The following is a 19,510-nucleotide window of genomic DNA, read 5'->3' on the forward strand; positions in this document are numbered from 1 at the left end:
CTCTAGCTGTGGTGAAACTACAAATTTCATCATACATCTGCCTCTGGGAGTGATGCCTGTGGCTGTCAGCATCTTGCAATGCCTCACATGATTTGTAGTTGCACCACAGCTGGAGGGCTGGAGTTTGCCTACTCCTGCTGTATAGGAAACCTCTCATACGAGAAATATAAAAGTTGCCATGCCTGAAAATGCTAGTTGACTGGTTGTCTCTGGTTTCTTTACTGTTAGAATAAAAAATGTAGTTAGAATTTTTAAATCTAGAGTTATTTTTTTTAAAGACACTCCCTCCTCTTCCCTGAGCCCCCCTAAAAAAATAATAATGGCATTTGAGTGCCATTCAGTGCAGTAATGCTCTGAGACAAGGCTGCATGATGATGTTAACCCAGAGGGTGGGTCCATGACACCCTGGACTCAGGGGAAGCAGCAAAATGTTGCTGGCCATCTTTCAACCATAAAGACTGAGGGCATCTAGTGGCAGAAAGAAAATACTGCAGGACTTTAGACTGAAAGTCAGTATTGAATAAAATGTTGCTTTTTAGTTTTTAGTACTACTGTGCTATAAATTGAGAGGCTATGGTGGGCTCTGCAGGGTCACTCTCAGGTGGGCTGTTTGCGATCTCAGGTGGGCCTGCAAGGGGCATAACTAGAAATCACAGACCCCAAACAAAATTTTGCTATGGGGCCCTGTGATTTCTAGCTACGCTCCTGGGTCCTGGCAACCGTTATCACTGAAAGTGAACATTTTGAGTTGTCACCTGCTGACCCTCTCAGTTTGGCGTGATGTCCTCTCATTTCCTATTGTGGCTATCAGATAGGAAGGGAAATCTCCCCAATCGACTAGAGATGGCAAAAAAAAGTTTACAGGGGTTATAATACTCCCTTAATCTATCCAAAACTAAGAAAACGCTTTGGCTTCAGGTCTAGTGTAAGTTAGTCTATAAAGGGTGTCACTTACACTTAGACTTTCTGCACTAATTGATGGATAACACAGTACAATACTCTACTACTTACAATGGTTGTAATACTTTCTTGTCATTCCTGCAGCCAGCAAACTGCTATAATTAGGATTCAGAGCTTAGATGTGAGATATCTATAATGTAGGAACTGCAGCACATATAGTAACCAGATATTAGATAAATGAACTGCCATTTTCATGACTCCATTTATCTTTATTAACTTTACAGGTTTTTTTTTTTTAGATCACATGGTTCATCTATATTGGACATAATCCCTTTTCAAAAGTATACGTGTCATTCAGCTTTAAGTACATAGGTTGTGCTAGCTGCATATTCATGCAAGGAATGACAGTACCCCCGGGATGATAATAAGTGACGGCTCTGTACATCATCTTTCTGCTTATTATAGCGACTTACTCTATTGTATGGAGGCATCAGATTTGACTGGAGATTGATAGCATGGAGGAGGTGATGGAGAGGGAGGGATATGGAGGAAATTTAAGTTATTACTATAGACACGATGCACATGCTGCTACAGGAGCAAAAGAACTGTTATAAAACTCCGTACGATGTGCTGAACTGTTCATTGGAAACTTTGTCATTTAACCTAAACTATGTGACAGGTCCTCTTTAACTTTTTTAAAGGGTATAGTGGTTTTGAATATATGTTCTTTTTTATTATGATCAGGAACAAAAATTACATTTTTTAAAAACTATTTTTGAATCAGTTACAGAGAATAAGAAATATTGCAAATTATTACTAAGCAGTCACAAGCTGCTAGGAGTGATTATAGTGATTTTATTTACTTACTGATCATCTCTACTCTCTTTCTCATATATATACATATATATATATATATATATATATATATATATACATACATACATACATGTATTTATTTAAGCCAATGGACCAGAAATGGCAGGCGTATGGTCCATTACATATACAACTTAAAGCATTCTGTTTTATTTGTAAATTTGTATTATTTTTTTATAAGTGAAAGAATACCCATTGATCCTGCCAGAAACCCAGTGCTGCCCTGTAACTTGTGCACTCTGCAGTGCTATCTGAGGCAGTGTTGCTGGAGTTGGGCTTTACCTACGGATCAGCATATCCGTAGGTAAACCATGTGTGGTTGCTTTTGCTTCAAAAGGCGTGATTTTTATATTTTCAGATATGCACTTTGTGTGATTATAACTGTCTATGCTGTGATATTGTATCAGAGTTAGGCAACCTCTGCCCTCCAGTTCTGGAACTACAAGTCCCATAAGGCATAGCAAGACTCTGACACCCACAGGCATGACTCCCATGATGGAATTTTTATTTCAAAATTGCTGGATTGCGAAGGTTGTCTCCCCCTGCTTTATTACATAGTACGTTTGCTATGTGGAGAGAACCCCAATAAGATGAAGATGAACTTTGATGTCATTCCAATGACCCATCATTATATCTCATTCAAGGCTGGAATTTCAAATGTAGCTCCAGGTTTCGGGGGCCCCTTTGGTGCCCTTTTAAAGAAGAACTCCAGGAATTTTAAAACTTAACCCTTGCTGTGGGGCTACTACCACGCTGCAAGGGTTAATTAAGGGTTAATTGCTCATTTTGTCCTGGAGATGAAAATAAAGAAGAAATGCTCACCTAATACCCAGTCCTGTCTGGCTGCTAGAATGATCCCTGCAGGCTCTTATCCCCCTGGGTTTTGGTGGTCTAAGGAACTGTGATGTCATCACATCTAATACAGGTCTATTAGACATGAGGACGCAAAGGGAAATACTATAACCAGAATGAAGGGGAAGAGAGGGGATTGGTCACTTCTGCAGGACTGAGGATCAGGTGAGTATTTCTTCCCGTTTGGGCGTAGCCACATTGTAGGGGATAATTTTATAAAATAATGGAGTTCTTCTTTAAAATAAATGAATGCAGATGCAACAACAACAAGCTTTCTCATTTGGGAAATAGGCCACTTGGAACGCTTGTTGTGACAGGTTCCCCTTTAAGGCATTAGCCAGACAAATCAGCACAGATTGGAAATCTGTTTAATGATATTAAAACCAACCTAAATCTGTATAAAGTATCTGAACACATTGATTTTGCACCAGAGAAGCTCATTCTGCCACCCAACATGCAGTGCCCCTAAAACAAATCTGTTTTTGCAGGATAATCAACTCAAGGGCAGCAAAATCTTATCAAATTAACAAGTGCTCTGGCCACACACCGCTAAACGACAGCTGTGATTCCCGAAATAAACAATATAATCTGGATTTAAATATTCTGCCGGGGCCTCTGGCAATAAAACAACTCTCACATGCCACAAATGGACCCGGTTACATTGTACTTGTTGAAAGCACCTACTGCTGAACAATTGTTCAAACACTTTCTTTCAAAAAGGATTGAGGTGAATCTTGGCACATCTAGACACAGCCCGAAGGGGACATGTCTGCATTCTGCCAGAGTCAATCTGAAATATTACTGTTTTTTTATTTTTTTATCTTATGATAAATGAACAACAGAGCAACATCAACAGGACCACACTGAAGAAATGCATCACTTTGATGTCATTCCAATCAGTTTAACTCCACAGGGAGCACATTTTGCTTTCCAAATATCTTAATCATGAATCATTTTGATGGAAGCTACAATATCCAATATATTTACGTTTGTAATGAAGGCAGTACGTTTTAGCACATATTTAATTTTTGTATTTAAACAAGACCATTGCAGTTTTACAGATTTTGGATTTGTATTTCTTATTGGGTGTTCAATGTTAAATAGTTCCTCTTGTGGTCACCGTTATGTTAGAGAATGTGATTGGAAAGCATGTTTAAAGTGCATGAAAACCCAACAACTAAGTTGGTCTTGTTATTAATTCATCCTACTTCAGTATTTTTTTTTATTTATGGTCAATGGCACTTCCTGTAGTAAGGCGACAACACTCACTACCTTTTTGCAGTGCAGTGGTGGCAATGTGCTCCCACATGAAGACTACAGGCTAACACAGGCATGGGCATCTCCTGCCCTCCAGCTGTTCTTTAACTACTAATCCCATTTTTTCTCTGCCTCTTGGAGCCATGCCTGTAACTGTCAGTCTTGCAATGGAACTTGTGTTTCACAACAGCAAGAGGTCTGGAGTTGTCTACCCCTGGGCTTACATACCTGTTGCCATGTCTTGTAGTCCTACCCAGCCAGTGCCCACCCTCTTCCTGACTGACAGTGGCTTTTGCAGGGAGCAATGCTATCAGCCAGTCAGGGCTGTGTTTGGAAATTGGCAGAAATAACGGTCATGTGACTGCTACAAAAAATTACGATGTCAGTGAGTGGGGCCTGACTTCGAGAAAGTGGTGTTGCCAGATGGCAACACCACTTGAATGTGAGTATAGGCATCAATGTGTGGGTTGGATTTTTTTTGGGTGTGATGGATATGCTTTAAAGTGATCCTTTGGACAGGAAGCGAGGTAGCAGCGCAAGGAGCAGAGCCGTATAAGCTGATGTTTCCTCTATAGCGCCGCCTCATGTCACAGGCCGAGTGATACCAAATGCACTCCGCCTGGGAGGAATCTATAGTGAAAGTGCGCTTCGCTCATTCTGGTTACCAAATGGCTCTTGTAAAGGTATGGCACCCCTGATTGCCCTGATCACCCTATTCTTAACTTTGTACCGGCACGAAAATCTCAGCTTTTTTCTATGAGAGCAGATCTTAGCAGCACACAGCAGGTGTTTCTAAACTGTTAGAAACCCAACTTTAGAATCTTTGTTGCAATCTTTGAAAATCTTTGAGAATGAATTACTTTGCAGTACGAGCAGCTAGAGAGGTCATTTATGGCTTGTTGTAAAGCTCTTTTACTGATTGTTAAGACTATGTTGACAGTTTAATGCTCACAGTCGGGGCACAGGTGCATTTTAGGCTTAAACTGCAAAATCGCTGTGGATAAAAAGCCACCTTCTATCCCCCATTACAAAGGAGTTATGACATTTTTTCAGCAAATACATATTTTAAAGTAATATTAAAGTCAAAAGGTGTTTAAGCTATTTGAAATGCTCATGAAATCCCTTACAATGGATGCTGCTCCTTGATGTCATAAAGGTTTAGCTCTGACCCTGATATCCTGTCTTAGGGTGGCTTCTATCCCTGGCAGGGCCCTATGGAGCCCCTCTTATGTGTGCTAGTAAGCTGTGTATGTCTCCACAAACACACAGTTACAGCAAGGCGAACCACCCCCCTGCTCCCCACTCCTCCTTTCTCCCTTCTCCAAGCCAGTAGATGAACAGCTGCTGGAGACTGCTCTGTAGTAGACAGGAAGTTAAGCTCAGCTATTCAGAATCATGATGATGGAACATACAAGATTTTTATTATTTAACCCAATAGGTTAAATGAAAAAAATGTACTCAACTCCACCCTAAAGAACGTGGAAAGAGGAATCTCCCCTACTGGTTATTGTATTCTACCATTCAGCACCCGCTGCTGTCAGAATACCCACACAGTGACTACTACTGATTGACTGCTATTTACTGTTCGGCGCACAATTTTCCACCTTTGACTTTTGTTAAGCTGGGTGGTGCCAGCAGGGCCCGCCATAACTGAATTTTGGCCGGTGCAGCAGGAAACTGTGGAGGTGTGATCCATGTGTGACCAGCTTTATGTAGTGAGCAATAAAGACAATTGTTTATTGTGAAGTTCATCAAAGTCATTCCAGACTGCAAATCAATCCCATACCTGGAAGTGGGGAAGCTGCCGGCACCTGCCTAGTTCTGTATTTTATTTCAGTTTATTTGTGGACAGTTATTATTTTATTTCCTGTAGGGACGTATCTGGCAATTTAACAAAGTTTTCCAAATTCCTGGTGGAGGTGAAGGTACACCGGCTTTGTCTGCTCGTCTCCGCACACTCATCTTCTCCCCCTTCCCCCCACCGTATCTCTGTTCTTCAATTCGCAGGCTGCCCTGTGTCTGCTCGCATCCGTCCCTGTGCAATGATTGACAGCAGTGACTGCAGGTCTTTGATTATTTCACATGCCTTTAAAAACCATGCTTGAGACAAGCTGTCAGCTGCCGTCATCCCCCTTCCCCCCCTCCCTCGTTAGGCCCTGCGATATAAACCAGCATTTATATCCCCAACGCTTCTCCTCCATGTCCAATCCAGTGGAACATCCTTCGGGGAAATCTATTCTTTCATTATATTTCCACTCTAAATGTGATTGACAAAAAGGATTTTTCAGTGGCGGAACACAGTTATTTTAACTCACCTCCCGTTCTCTCTTTCTAATTGTTTTCATTTCTCTGCTATTTATAATCTGTCTAATCCTTCTTCTTGTCAGTTATAGGGCCTGGAATTATCCAAGCAATGCCATTTAGCTTTCATAGAGTTTTTAGAATAATCACACTCACTTCTGCTGTCACATTTGATACTCATATTTTTGCATTAATCAGAACATGCTGATCCTTCTCTCCCGCTCTGTTTATCTCCCTCCTTCTACTTGTACAACACAATGAATGTTCCTTTTCCAATCCACGTTCCTCTCCCTTATCCCTACTCCCTCTCCTCTCTATCTATCCAGCATCCTCCTCTCTATCTAGTCACCTCTATCTCTCACTTTCCACTCTTCTCTATATTATTTCTTCTGTTTAATTCCCATTTTATAGTGTCATATTCTAGGCTAGTACTCCTGTTTTTGTTAATACATGGGCAAAAGAAAGTCAAACACTCTAATATTTTTATGGACCGTCTTTAGCATTGATTAGGGCATGCATTCGCCGTCGCATTTGATACGCTTATGCACTGTTACCACATTTATTTGCATCCAGAGTTGCACGCATTTTTCACCAAGATCTTGTAGTGGTGATGGGGGAGTTGGACCACTACGTAAAGTCTTCTCCAGCACATCGCAAAGATTCTCAATGGGGTTAAGCTCTGGACTCTGTGGTGGCCAATCTATGTGTGAACATTATGTCTCATGCTTCCTGAACCACTCTTTCACAATTTGAGCCCAAATAATCCTGGTATTGTCATTTTGGAATATGCCAATGCCATCAGGGAAGAAAAAAAAACATTGATGGAATAACCTGGTTATATATTCAGGTTGGCAGCTGACTTAATTTTTTGGGCACATAGCATTGCTGAACCTAAACCTATTATCCAATGGAAAGCTCTTACCTATTTGCTTAGCTAAATCCAGGTGGTGGCTTTTTTTGGCGAGGCAGTGTATGCTACAGTTTATGGGTGTATATACCATATTAGAAGGCTGTTTTTCTTAGGTTATCTATAAAGTGAAGGTGCAAGGAGAAAGTTTACTTTCTATAATTCCCTCTTTCTGCCTCTCTCTATACACTCTTCCTTCCTTCTACCCGCCTCTCTCTATACACTCTCCTCTCCTTCTACCCTCCTCTCTCTATACACTTTCCTTTCATTCTACCCTCCTCTCTCTATACACTTTCCTTTCTTTCTACCCTCCTCTCTCTATACAGTCTCCTCTCCCTCTATCCTCCTCTCTCTATACACTTTCCTTTCCTTTTACCCTCCTCTCTCTATACACTCTCCTCTCCTTCTACCCTCCTCTCTCTATACACTTTCCTTTCATTCTACCCTCCTCTCTCTATACACTTTCCTTTCCTTTTACCCTTCTCTCTCTATACACTCTCCTCTCCTTCTACCCTCCTCTATCTATACACTTTCCTTTCCTTTTACTCTTCTCTCTCTATACAGTCTGCTCTCCTTCTATGCTCCTCTCTCTATACACTCTCCTCTCCTTCTACCCTCCTCTCTCTATAAACTCTCCTCTCCTTCTACCCTCCTCTCTCTATACACTCTCCTCTCCTTCTACCCTCCTCTCTCTATACACTGTCATTTCCTTCCAGGGCCGGTGCTAGAATTCTTGCCTAGGCAAGGTGCATTTTTGCGCCCCCCCCCAACTCCCCCCTGTAAAAACAGGGCATTTTGACAAGTACTTGTCAAAATGTCCCGGTGTTTGCGCTATGGCTTTTTTTTTCACTTACCTTCGGCGCGGGAGAGCAGCGGCGAGTCAGTGCTGGTCCGGTGGGAGGAGCTCCAGGTGGGGTCCTAATTTAGCTGGCCAGCGACTGCCTGAGGTGCCGCGCGTGTCAGCAAACATCGGGGCATTTTGACAAGTACAAGTACTTGTCAAAATGCCCTGTTTTTTCCGCCTTCACCCTGCAGCGCCCTCAGGCGGCCGCCTGACTTGCCTTGCAGTAGCGCCGGGCCTGTTTCCTTCTACTCTCCTCTCTCTAAAAAGTCTCCTCTCCGTCTACCCTCCTCCCTCTATACACTTTGCTTTCCTTCTACCCTCCTCTCCTTTTTTCCTCCTGTCTCTCAATCCATTCCTCAGTCTACCCTCATATTCACTCTCATATGTTTCCACATATCAGCTCTTTTCTCTTTAAATTTTTTTTATCTGCATAGCTGGCTTTAGTATTTCCTGCTTTCTTTCTCTAATTAATCTCTTTTTTTCATCTTTTAGCCTCCTTTCCCTCTCTCCATCCATTTCCCAGTTTATATTCTGCCCAACTGCAAAGCCCCCCCCCCCCCCCCTTTTCTATATTCCATATATGGCTAAAATCCTATATTTATGCTATTCTGCTTATATTACTCCCTCCATCTGTACTTCTGTCTCTTACAAGTTTCATTTCTGGAATTGATTTACTAAAGGCAAATAGGCTGTTCATTTTGCAAGGCAATGTTTACTTTGCAAGGGAATTTTCCCTTAGTTCAGTGAATTAGGTGAATTTCCGCTGACTTCAATCATCCAAATATGTACAAGCAAGCAAAAAAACTGTTTTTTTTTTAATTTTATTTTCCTTGTATGTCATTGAGTATTTTAAGCAAAGTGAATTTTAGTAAGCTGAGGGAAAATTCCCTCTGCAAAAAGAATAGCCTATTTGCCTTCAGTAACTTTAGTAAATCAGCCCCTTTGCCTCTCTCTCTCTCTCTCTTGCTCTCTCTCTCTCTCTCTCTCTTTTTTTCTCCTTCTCTCTGACAGGCAGTCTGTCTACATGTTGTTATCTACTCACCTCTTTCTGTTACATGTACTGTCTTTGTGACTCTTTCTCTGCCCACTCTTCTTTTGCTCTATCCTCTTATTCACAGTATCTGCACCTCTTTTCCCCCATTATTCTGTCCCATCAGTACTCTACTTTTTGTATCTATTATGTTCTCTTTTCTCATTATGCACCATCTTTTTCTCTGTTAATTCACGTTTGTCTATTCTCTTCTTTCTATCTGTTTTGTTTTCTGCTTTTTCTTCATCTGCTTACCTCTTTGTCTGCTCTCCTTTCTTTATTCACATTCCTTTCTATCCACTCTCCTTCTCTTACACTCTCAACTCTCTTCTCTGTCGACTTTCATCTTGATCTATTCTCTTCCATATCCATTCTCCTTCTTGCTCATCCTCAACTATCTTCCATATCCACTTTCCTTTCTATTTACTCTCTTCCCTATCCATTTAAAAGGAAAGTATTGTTGCTAACCAAACATGAGAAAATTAAATTACCCCCACAAATCTATCCCCCTCTCAACCACCACTGGTCATACCATTCTGTTACCCTTCATTCTCACCCCTTCCCTCTTCTGCTGCAGCCAGTATACCTACCTTACACAGTACATGAAACTGCAGCCCTACACTGAGCATTTGTAATAACACTCACAAATGGCAAGCAGTCATTATTTAGCACGGTCCCCTGACCATGCTGACAAATGAGAAGCGCTTCTTGCTTTCTCACATTTGGTGATAGTCTTGAATTTCCCTTTAAGTCTCTATCAAGTCTACTTTCTTTATTATCTATCTATTATTTATCTATTTCAATCAGCTTTCCTCTTCATTTACTGTCCTACACTCTATCGCCTCTTCTCTCTATCAATATTCCTCTTCATGTACTGTCCTACTCTCTATCTTCTCTTCATCAATATCAACACTCCTTTTAATTTATTGTACTACTCTCTACCATCTCTTCTCTTCTCTCTTCTTCTCTTCTCTTTTCTCTTCTCTTCTCTTCTTTCCCCTTAATTTACTTTCCTATTCTCCATCTTCTTTTCTCTATTAAAATGTCCTACTCTCTGCCTTCTCTCCTCTCTCCAACCACTTTTCTATCTGAAATTAAAAGTGTTCTTCATATGAACCACATGTAAGCTGTAACTTCTAACCTGCCCCAAAAAGATGAAAGGTGGAATTGGCCTAGTTTTTGGTTTCTGTGTTCACCTGTTTAATACTCTGGTTTTGACCTTCACCTAATCTCTGGTTCTTCTGTTTACCTGTCTGATACCTGTAATGATAAACTTGGCCTAATCTCTGGTTCCTTTGCTGGTCTGTCTGCTGCCAGACTTTTATATAAGTAAAGCAATTTGCTTTATGTATAGTCATCTGATGTATTCTAGCGAAAATAAAATGTAGCTACATGAACAGTATTGAAGTAGCTGAAATGAGCTCATGTAAAACAGTTTTCTGGAAAAACTAAAACTGTTGTGGGCTGTGACACCGCCATGTGATAACACAGTAATCACTGTTCCCGATGGTTCTGGGTTCCCTCAGGAAAGAGAGCTGCAAAAGCAGGTTTGACGCAGAGAGCTATCTATATATAACATCTAGGTATTGCAGTGCAGGTAAAGTTGTCAGAAGTTCTCTGTGAACACTGTTGTATTTAACTTATCGGACTCCAGTCTGCCAGATTAGGTAGGCAAAAATAGCACAGGAATCTTCCTGTAAAAATAAGAGTTGAGACTGTTGGAGATGGGATCCCTTGATATTACTACAAAGAGAGTTCTCTTAACTACAGTATAACTGTCACTTACCTATAACAGGTGACATTATGTAAAAGTTCTAAACATAATGGTTTTAAAATATCCAAGACTACTGACTTTCAATCAATCAGTTTTCAACACTAATATTTTGATGAATGAATATCATAGTAGGAGAAAAATAAACTGTTTTGGTATCACATGACCGTGGATTACTTACTCACCTTTTCATTAGACAACTCTGCCTGGAAGGGACAAAATATATAAGACAGATGACTTTGGGGCATTAGCAATAAAAGACACAGACTGCAAATGTATTTACAGATATCTGCTTAACAGCAATGTTGTCCGGGCCCATCAATCACTGTGACATGAAAGTTTTGGTTTGATGCTGTTATTTTCCACGATGCCCAATGCTAAAGGGACTGGAAATGATGCTTCTGAAACCACTGCAAGGGCCGTTGCCAAACCTCATCCATCAAGCATGCACAGTCCTGTCCTGCCTTATCCCATGGCCAGAGATACACTGAGTCCATTCCCAGTCATCCTCTATCTAATAGGCAGCTCATTGGATATAGCAAACAAATACTGCTCAAGTGGCTGTTCCTGAACGCTAGCCTTGCACATCCCATCTGTGCTCTGTCAGACTCAGCCTATTAAGCAAAGTGCAGAAAAGATAGCAAATGAACAAAGAGGATTCTGCTAGAGCAAGCAGAGCCATGCAGTCTCGGTAAAATGACTCTCTGCCAGTGTCAAAGATTATATTGCATATGGTGTAGTGGAAGGGTTCTGTTTTTTTCTTTAATCATAGTTGAGTAAACGGGTTGTCATCTCAGAGCTGTATCAAATATTGTGCCGTCTGTTGCTGAAGTTACATACTTGGTGACGAATGTTACAAAGATTTATTTCTATAAGCTATATTGAAATTAAAGGGCAATGCCGCCTGAACACATAATACACAGCTCAAACACATAAGAATGGTTTTACACGCCAAACGATTTGTAATGTCACATCTGTGGTCTTCAGATCTACCCATCTTCAGCTGTGCTATACTGCTGCATGGCATAATAACAGTTTTACAGGCTCTGTGCCACTGCCCAACCTCTGCTGCCCTGACTCCACTGTCCCACCTCCACTGCCCAGCCTTTACTGCCCTAGCTCTACTGTCCCACCTCCACTGCCCTGCCTATACTGCCTTAACTTTTCTGTTCCGCCTCCGATGTTCCATCTTCTACCTGCCTGATAGATTATAAAAACACAGTAAGAATGTACTGAACCATCCACATTGTCATCAGCATTCATGAATGAAGGTACCTAGAGGAACAATGTGAATATGGAGTTATCCAACGTCTCCCATCCTCAAAATGAAGTTGCTTTAGGGAGGCTGTTCAAAACTAAACTGTAACGCTTCCAGTGTAGAAGGGCTAAAGTCAGACCTCAAGACCGTCACAAGCCACAGGTGCAATGAGAACGTTTGGACTGTTTAGCTGCCTTAATAGTGTAGATTTACTGCCCTCTAAGCTTTTGCAACAGACAGAGTTTGTCCTTAATGAAAACTGCAAAGGACAGTTGAGGTTTGTTTTATTCTTGGAAAGAGCATATTCTCTTTCTCATAATGCAAAATACCATTATGGTTATTATTATTATTATTACAGCTGTAACTTTAATTTACCACACTGGTCCCCTGTAGTCTGCTGACTATACTGCAAGCTCTCCTGCTGCCTATTGTTGATTTAGGCATACTTTATGTCAGGATCAATTACACTTATTGTCACAGTTAACACTGCCAGTTCACATCTAAGGGCTTTATCTTAATGTGTGTGTGTTTTTTAATTTGTATGTTTATTTGTGTTAAATATTCTCTCTTTTTTTAAGACATACTTAGAGCTAAGAGTTATATACGATCCGCCTTTTGTTAGCGCACTGCAGAATTCTCAGAATAACCAGATATGTATTTGTGCATGCTGTTCTGCAAAATAAATATTTATTTCTATGTTAAAAGGAACAGTTTACATTGTACAATCCATCGGTTGCAAATGATATATGCATAACATAGTAGAACTGGTTAAATGTTATCTGTGCACCCTTCAATAAGCACAGGTAACGTTACTACATGCACACTAGTAAGAAAAAGCCCTCAAAGTATAACTAAAGACAACATTTTTCTAATTTTGGATACACTAAGGAAGGGTAGAACCCGTCCGTTTTTCTTTTTTTAACCTGTGTCTGATTGGGGAGATTCTAATTTACTTCCCATCCTGTAGACCAGGAAGGGAGAGGAAATTAAAAGTGAGGAAAATCCCCTCAGACAGTTGTCATCCCAACAAGTGTCTCTTCTCAGGGGTGGACAAAATAATATGGAATTCTGGAGCCAGTCTGTCCAATCCAAGAGCCAGCAGGATTTATTTTTAGGAGCCTGTTTCATTACCAACTATAAAAAAATATATATTTTAAATACAGTACTCAGAGTTTGCCATAGGATAATATTAGTGGTAATATTAATAATATTATTTTAAAACAATATGGACTGTATCATGCTTGGTTACAAATAAAATTATCCTTCACATTTGCGTTTTTTTAAATCACCAGTAGACACATCAACATCTCTTATAAGCTCATTTAAAAATGAAGACAATATTTAACCACTTCAAGACCAGGTGTTTAGACCCCCTTCCTGGCCAGGCCATTTTTCAGTGTTCAGCGCTGCAGTCCTTTGACTGACGTTTATTCCGTCATGCAACGCTGTACTGAAATGAATTTTATACCATTTTTTGACTATTATTCATAGGAGCTCGACGCCCCTATGAATAATAGGGGCACCTTGTTTCCCCTGTTGGAACAGCACATCACCTCGCTCGCAGTCAGGCAACGTTGTGAGCTCTCAGCCCTGCCGCTGTCAAACTGAGACTCTCAGTTTGACAGTGACAGGGCTGAGCGCTCATATGTTTCCTCGATCGTCTGTACGGTCCATTCACTCAGTCTTCTGGAGCTCTGCCCACCAGCCAATGAGAAGAGACCTCACCCCTCCCATCCACCACACGAGGATCTCTGGCTGGGAGTTTGGAGTTTATCTTCAGCAGCAGATGGAGACTATGTCGGCACTGGCTGGTCCTGCCAGCTCCCGCCCCCGAGACACTGGTGATTGGCGGCCTGGAGAGCCCTGAGGAGAGCGCTGTGGAGAGCGCTGGTTTAACCAGGGCCCTGTGGGGTCTCACTAGGGCTCTGTGGGGTCTAACAAGGCTGGGTAGACCCCACAGTGCCCTGGTGAGACCTCCCACAGGCCTGCTACCCTGGTGAGGCCCCCACAGAGCCCTGGTTTAGCCAGGCCTCTGCGGGGTCTCACCAGGGCTCTGTGGAGTCTCACCAGCCCTGGTTAAACCCCACAGAGCCCTGTTGGGGCCCTACAAAGTCCTGATGAATCCAGGGCTCTGAGGGGTCTCACCAGGACTCTTTGGGGGTCTCACCAGCCTGGTTAAACCCCACAGAGACCTGGTGAGACCCCACAGGCCTGAGTAGGGCCTCATGTTTAGGTTTTGCCTAAGGCCTCGCAAACTCTAGAGCCGCCTCTGATCACAGGAGTACCAAGCAGCTGGTGCCCAAGGTTGAAGAAGGGCCTGATGCTGGGGTAGGGGAAGCTATGTGGTGAGACCCCACATAGCCCTGGTAGGGGAAATGGCACTTTCGGGATTATGCCAAAACTGGCATTTACGGCCGATATGTTTCGGCTGCCGATATATCGGTGCCACCCATAATGTAAAGGGCTGAGCTTGCAATCGGTTTGAAATCCTGCAGTCAAAGTTTTTTTGAGAGAAGTCTATGATCTATGTGTGCTGTTTTTTTTTCTGGGTGTTGGGGAGGTGAGAGAAATTCCTAGGGGGGCCCAAGAGAATGTTTGCCCAGGGTCCGATCAGTATTAAAGACGGGCCTGAACACAACCTTAGTCAATGCACCAAAATGTATAACATCATGCTCTTGAGAACATGCATAGAACAGCGGTAATGGACTCTTAATGTCCAATTTCTTAGAAAAAAAAATACACTAAGCTGGAAGACATGTTTGGGAACTAACCACATAATGAGCAGGCCAGCTGCATATTAGAACCTACTGGGTACATCAGTGTTTCTCCCTTTTTCAGTCACGACACCCTTTAAAAATCAGCAAAACCTTGAGGCATCCCAGTATAAATAAAAAAAAAAAGTAAATGTAAAAATCCATGCGTGGTACCTACAAAATCCATACCAGACCCTTATCTAAGAGAGGGGTCTGGTATGGACTTTGAGGGGGAAAAAAGTAGGGCTCCCCTCCTTCCTGTCATAATTACTCCTCCACAGTAGGAGCTGCAGCTACGGCAGGGTGGCAGAGAGTGACAGGCAGACCAGGCCTGGATGTAGATACATTTCTGTCCTTCTCTGAATGGATTCCACTCTGCCTGGCTTAGCGTCATTATTTACATGGTGCTGGTAGCCATACCATCAACACCGGGGAGAGTCATTTTGCTGTTAAAAATTTTGGGGCACCCCTGAGGCAGCCAGAAGTCACACCAGGTTGTGCCAGGGCACTCTGGTTGAGAAGGCTGGGGTACATAAAGAGTGACTACAGATGACTGCTTGCCTAACTGTAACAAGCATGATTGAGCATTGCAAGACCATGGATTACGTTAAGAAAAAAAAATATATAGATTGGATGGGAATAGAGTAGGCCTAAGTGCTCCTCTTTTTTTTTTTTTACCTGGCAAGAATCCAGGTCTAAAATACACTTTGTGTTTTATCACAAAGAAAGGACAAGTGTGATTTGGCTTGTGTAAGGAGACTCTAGTCAGAATTATTACACTACTCAACAATACAGTCAGTAGATTTTTTTTAGTTGCCAATTCTCAGACTTGGGAAATGTCAGTCATTCATCCCTGCAGAACAAATGTACAAAAATTGCAGACAATTGTAAGACCAGTATGATTTCATACAGATATATCATAGGACGACACAAGAAGAGGTGAAACATAAATGATGTTTGGGTCATTCATTCTCTACAGCCTGCCTTTGAGACCATTCTGCTCACCAAGAACATTAAATAAAGCACTCATGCAATGTTCTTGCTCTGGAAATAATATGATTCTTTACAAGCACATACATAAAAAAGCTTTCAGACTGACCATAATCATACCTGTAAAACTATTACAAGTTTGGTATTAATCGTTGGTCATTTGCAAGGTTCTCCTGGGTCTTTTTAGACCTTGATCTATTTGGGTTCTCTTGCCATCTTATAAACAGTATGTCTGGCTACTCTTGAATTTATGAAAGTTCAGCTGATGACTGTCGGAAGCTTATATATTATCAACAAATGATGGGACAGTTTTACAATTCTCTTGATTCCCGTTCAGTGAAGTGACATTCTTGTTGGGATTTGTGCCGAATTACTGGTAATGCATTTTAAAGCGCTCAGAGTTTGCCATGGCGTAATGTTAGTTTTTAAAACCATATGGACTGTATCGTGCAAAGTTACAAATAAAATGACTCTTTTTGCGGTCACAAAAGTGAACGGTTGAGGAAGATTGAAGTCAACCACTGCTCTATTGAAAATAGACAATTACACCCAAGTGTGAATAGGGGTTTATTTGCCGTTCTTATCAGTATTTGTCTTCCCTGATCAAAAGGTAAAAGCTTTCAAAGCTGTAACAGATGATATTGGCAGGTGACGTTCACAGTATGAAATTCTTTTGTTATAGTCTGCTTAAAGGGGACATGCCATTGTCAGAATATCTTATCCAGGAATCAGTTTGGTGCAATGTTCTAATATACTTTAGTTGCTAAAATTGCTTTTTTTAAGAGCTACATCTTTATGTAGAAACAGATGGCCATTCTGCTGCATATCTGGCATATGGCGCCCATAGTAGGGCATTTGCTATGTAGCTCTGTTCTGCATCAGCATTTTCTGTCCTACCAAAACATTGAATAATTATACATCATTTAACAGACAGATTATCCTGTCCTTTGTTCCTAAATTAATTGTCTCACCTGAGAGTCTGGCCAAACATTTCAAAATAGATGGAAGGGCTGAAAAATAAAGATGAAGTTGGACCCAGGAGATTATTATGCCATGGAATTGTCCTAAAATAAAACGTCTTCAGTCCTGTGTACAGTCACCTAATTTTCATGTTATTATGGAAGCATTGAAAGTTAGCTAGTGAGAGAATTGAATATGCTAAACTCAGCTGTTAATCTGGCAGCTAATGTGTTTGTGTTGGACAGATAAAGTGATAAAAGTCTTTCCATCTGGCTGTAGCGCCGGCTTCTCCTCCTGGAACTTGTTTTATCTATTTTTCAACTTCTTAGGACATGAACATGACATATTACTCTTCCATATTATAACCTCCTAGCTAGCTATACTATTGACTAGAAGAATGAGAAGAAAGTGTTGAAGTATTGTGAACTAATATTTTTTGATCATTAATATATTTTTATGTGTGTTTTTTATACAGAGATCTGATGCCAAGAACGATAGAAGGGCAGATTACGATGGAGAAGACACCCAGTTATTTTGTTACCAATGAGGCTCCACAGCGAATCTATTCAATGGCCAAAGACACAAAACTTATTGTGGTGGTCAGGAACCCAGTTACTCGTGCCATATCTGATTATACTCAGACTCTTTCCAAAAAACCAGAAATACCAACATTTGAGGTCCTTGCCTTCAAAAACAGGACCCTGGGATTGATTGATGCTAGTTGGAGTGCACTGCGGATAGGCATCTATGCTTTGCATCTAGAAAGCTGGATGCAATTCTTTCCCCTTTCCCAGATACTTTTTGTGAGTGGAGAGCGTCTCATTACCAACCCAGCAGAAGAGCTGGCCAAAGTCCAAGACTTCTTGGGTCTCCAACGGATTATCACAGATAAATATTTTTATTTCAATAAAACCAAAGGCTTCCCATGCCTGAAGAAGCCAGAAGATACAGGAGCTCCCAGGTGCTTGGGAAAATCTAAGGGTCGGACTCATCCCAAAATTGACCCAGACGTCATCCAGCGCTTGAGGAAATTTTACAAACCTTTCAATACTATGTTCTACCAAATGACAGGCCAAGACTTCCAGTGGGAAAAAGAAGAATTAGAAGGTTAAAATGGGCACATGGGATCATCACAAATTAAAAAAAAAATAGAGGGATACCTAAAGACTTGTCAGTGTACAGAAAATATTTACCATTTTGCCAAAAAAAAAAGTGTAAAAAAAATGGTTCTAGTTTCTATAACGAAACAGTGCATTCTTTTGAATGGTGATACAGGTAAATCACTCACATCCCATACATTTTTAATGTAAAAAAAATACAAATAATAATTTACCTATTTAAAAAAAGAAAGTTTTCTTGGCCATTAAAGGAAAATGCATATTTTTTGCAAAAAAAAAATAATCAAAATGTCAATATTATTATTAATATATTAAAGAATACAATTTTCTTCAAATAAAAATAAGACCAAGACAAACACAAAGTTAACTAAATGTATGTGATTTACCTGTCGGGATATAATGAGGCTACAAATGCACATCTTTGCTGTAAACCATAGTAGCCAATCACTAACTAGCTTTTATCTAACTTGCACTTGTCTAAAATATATGGTTGTTAAGGGTTACAGCACACATGTGCTATTTGAAATGAAGGTATACCGCACTAAAAACCTCTGTGTTCAATAACATCCCTACTTCACATGATCAGTAATGCAGGTTTGGAAGCACAAGGAAATGACTGCAAAATTGTAAAGACTATAGGAGAGCATGTATAAATCTGAAGCTGTATATTTTGTCAAAGGACACAGGAGAATCATATCACATTATTTTTTTTATTATGTTGAAAGTAGTTGCCAAAAGAATACTACCAAGCAGAGACAATATTAAAGCACAGATGTCTATTGTATAATTTATTTTCAAAACTGGGTATTGAGGTTTCTTTAGAAATATTTTATGTTGTTGTTTTGTGAAATGTTTAATTTACGAGAAAAGAAAAAAAATCACTTAAATGAATTAAAATTATTTTCATTTTGCAGCACAATGGAAATTGTAGCTTTGGTCTGAAAGACATTGCACATATGCTCACAAGTTCTTTGTAGCTACAGTACATGTATGGGTTGATTAATTAAGGAAAATAACAAAGTGCGGTAGATAATGGCAACCAATAATTAATGTTTCAGACATTGTATATCCAGAAAGGGAAACCGGTTTGGTGACCTTGCTGTGAAATGCAATTTGCAGTTCAGTTTCTCTCTTTGTACTAGTGCATGATTGAATCAGACTGGCAGTGAGCAGGGTTCACTAAAATGTGATTTCTACAATGGGACAAGATGTTTCCACTATGAGATTTTTAAAATGTATGTATAGCAAAAACTTTTTATTTTTTTATTTTGATAGAATATTGAATGGTTAAAACTCATGTTAGTTTAATTTTAGCTGTCTGTGTTCCGTTGGGGAGATTCACTTTGCATCATGTCCCAGAGGCACAACAATGTAAAGGGGACTCTGCTATTAGACAAATGTCACCAGAGCAGAAGTTCTCATAAGATTTCCCTGCATTTCTGGTGACAACTTTAAAAATTGAGCATTTGCTATCACTTTCTGTCTCGTTAATAATGGTCACCAGGAGAAACAGAGGCAAAATCAGCCCAGAGGGGAAACAGACAGCTTTAATAATCTAACAGAGCTTCTAATCCTTTGCTACTCTATCTAAAATGTAAAAAAAATGTTGACATGACAGATACTTTAAGATGACTACTCTGTGAACTACAGCAGTGGTGTAAGATCTACATATAATTATGCCACTGGCAAAGTTGGC

The 19,510-nt window shown here is 40.5% G+C and overlaps 1 protein-coding gene across 1 annotated transcript in view; it reads left to right on the top strand.

Annotated features, from left to right (window-relative positions):
* Positions 1–18,016, top strand: part of LOC108783708 — a 202,268-nt gene extending 184,252 nt beyond the window's left edge. The window contains exon 2 of the mRNA XM_018552337.1: positions 17,172–18,016. Within this exon, the coding sequence (XP_018407839.1) occupies positions 17,172–17,808 (637 nt within the window). The 3' untranslated portion in view covers positions 17,809–18,016. The remainder of the gene's footprint in view (positions 1–17,171) is intronic.
* Positions 18,017–19,510: the final 1,494 nt, after the last annotated feature.

The sequence above is a fragment of the Nanorana parkeri genome, unplaced genomic scaffold (genome assembly GCF_000935625.1).
Source record: "Nanorana parkeri isolate BGI_ZX_2015 unplaced genomic scaffold, ASM93562v1 scaffold85, whole genome shotgun sequence".
NCBI lineage: Eukaryota > Metazoa > Chordata > Amphibia > Anura > Dicroglossidae > Nanorana > Nanorana parkeri.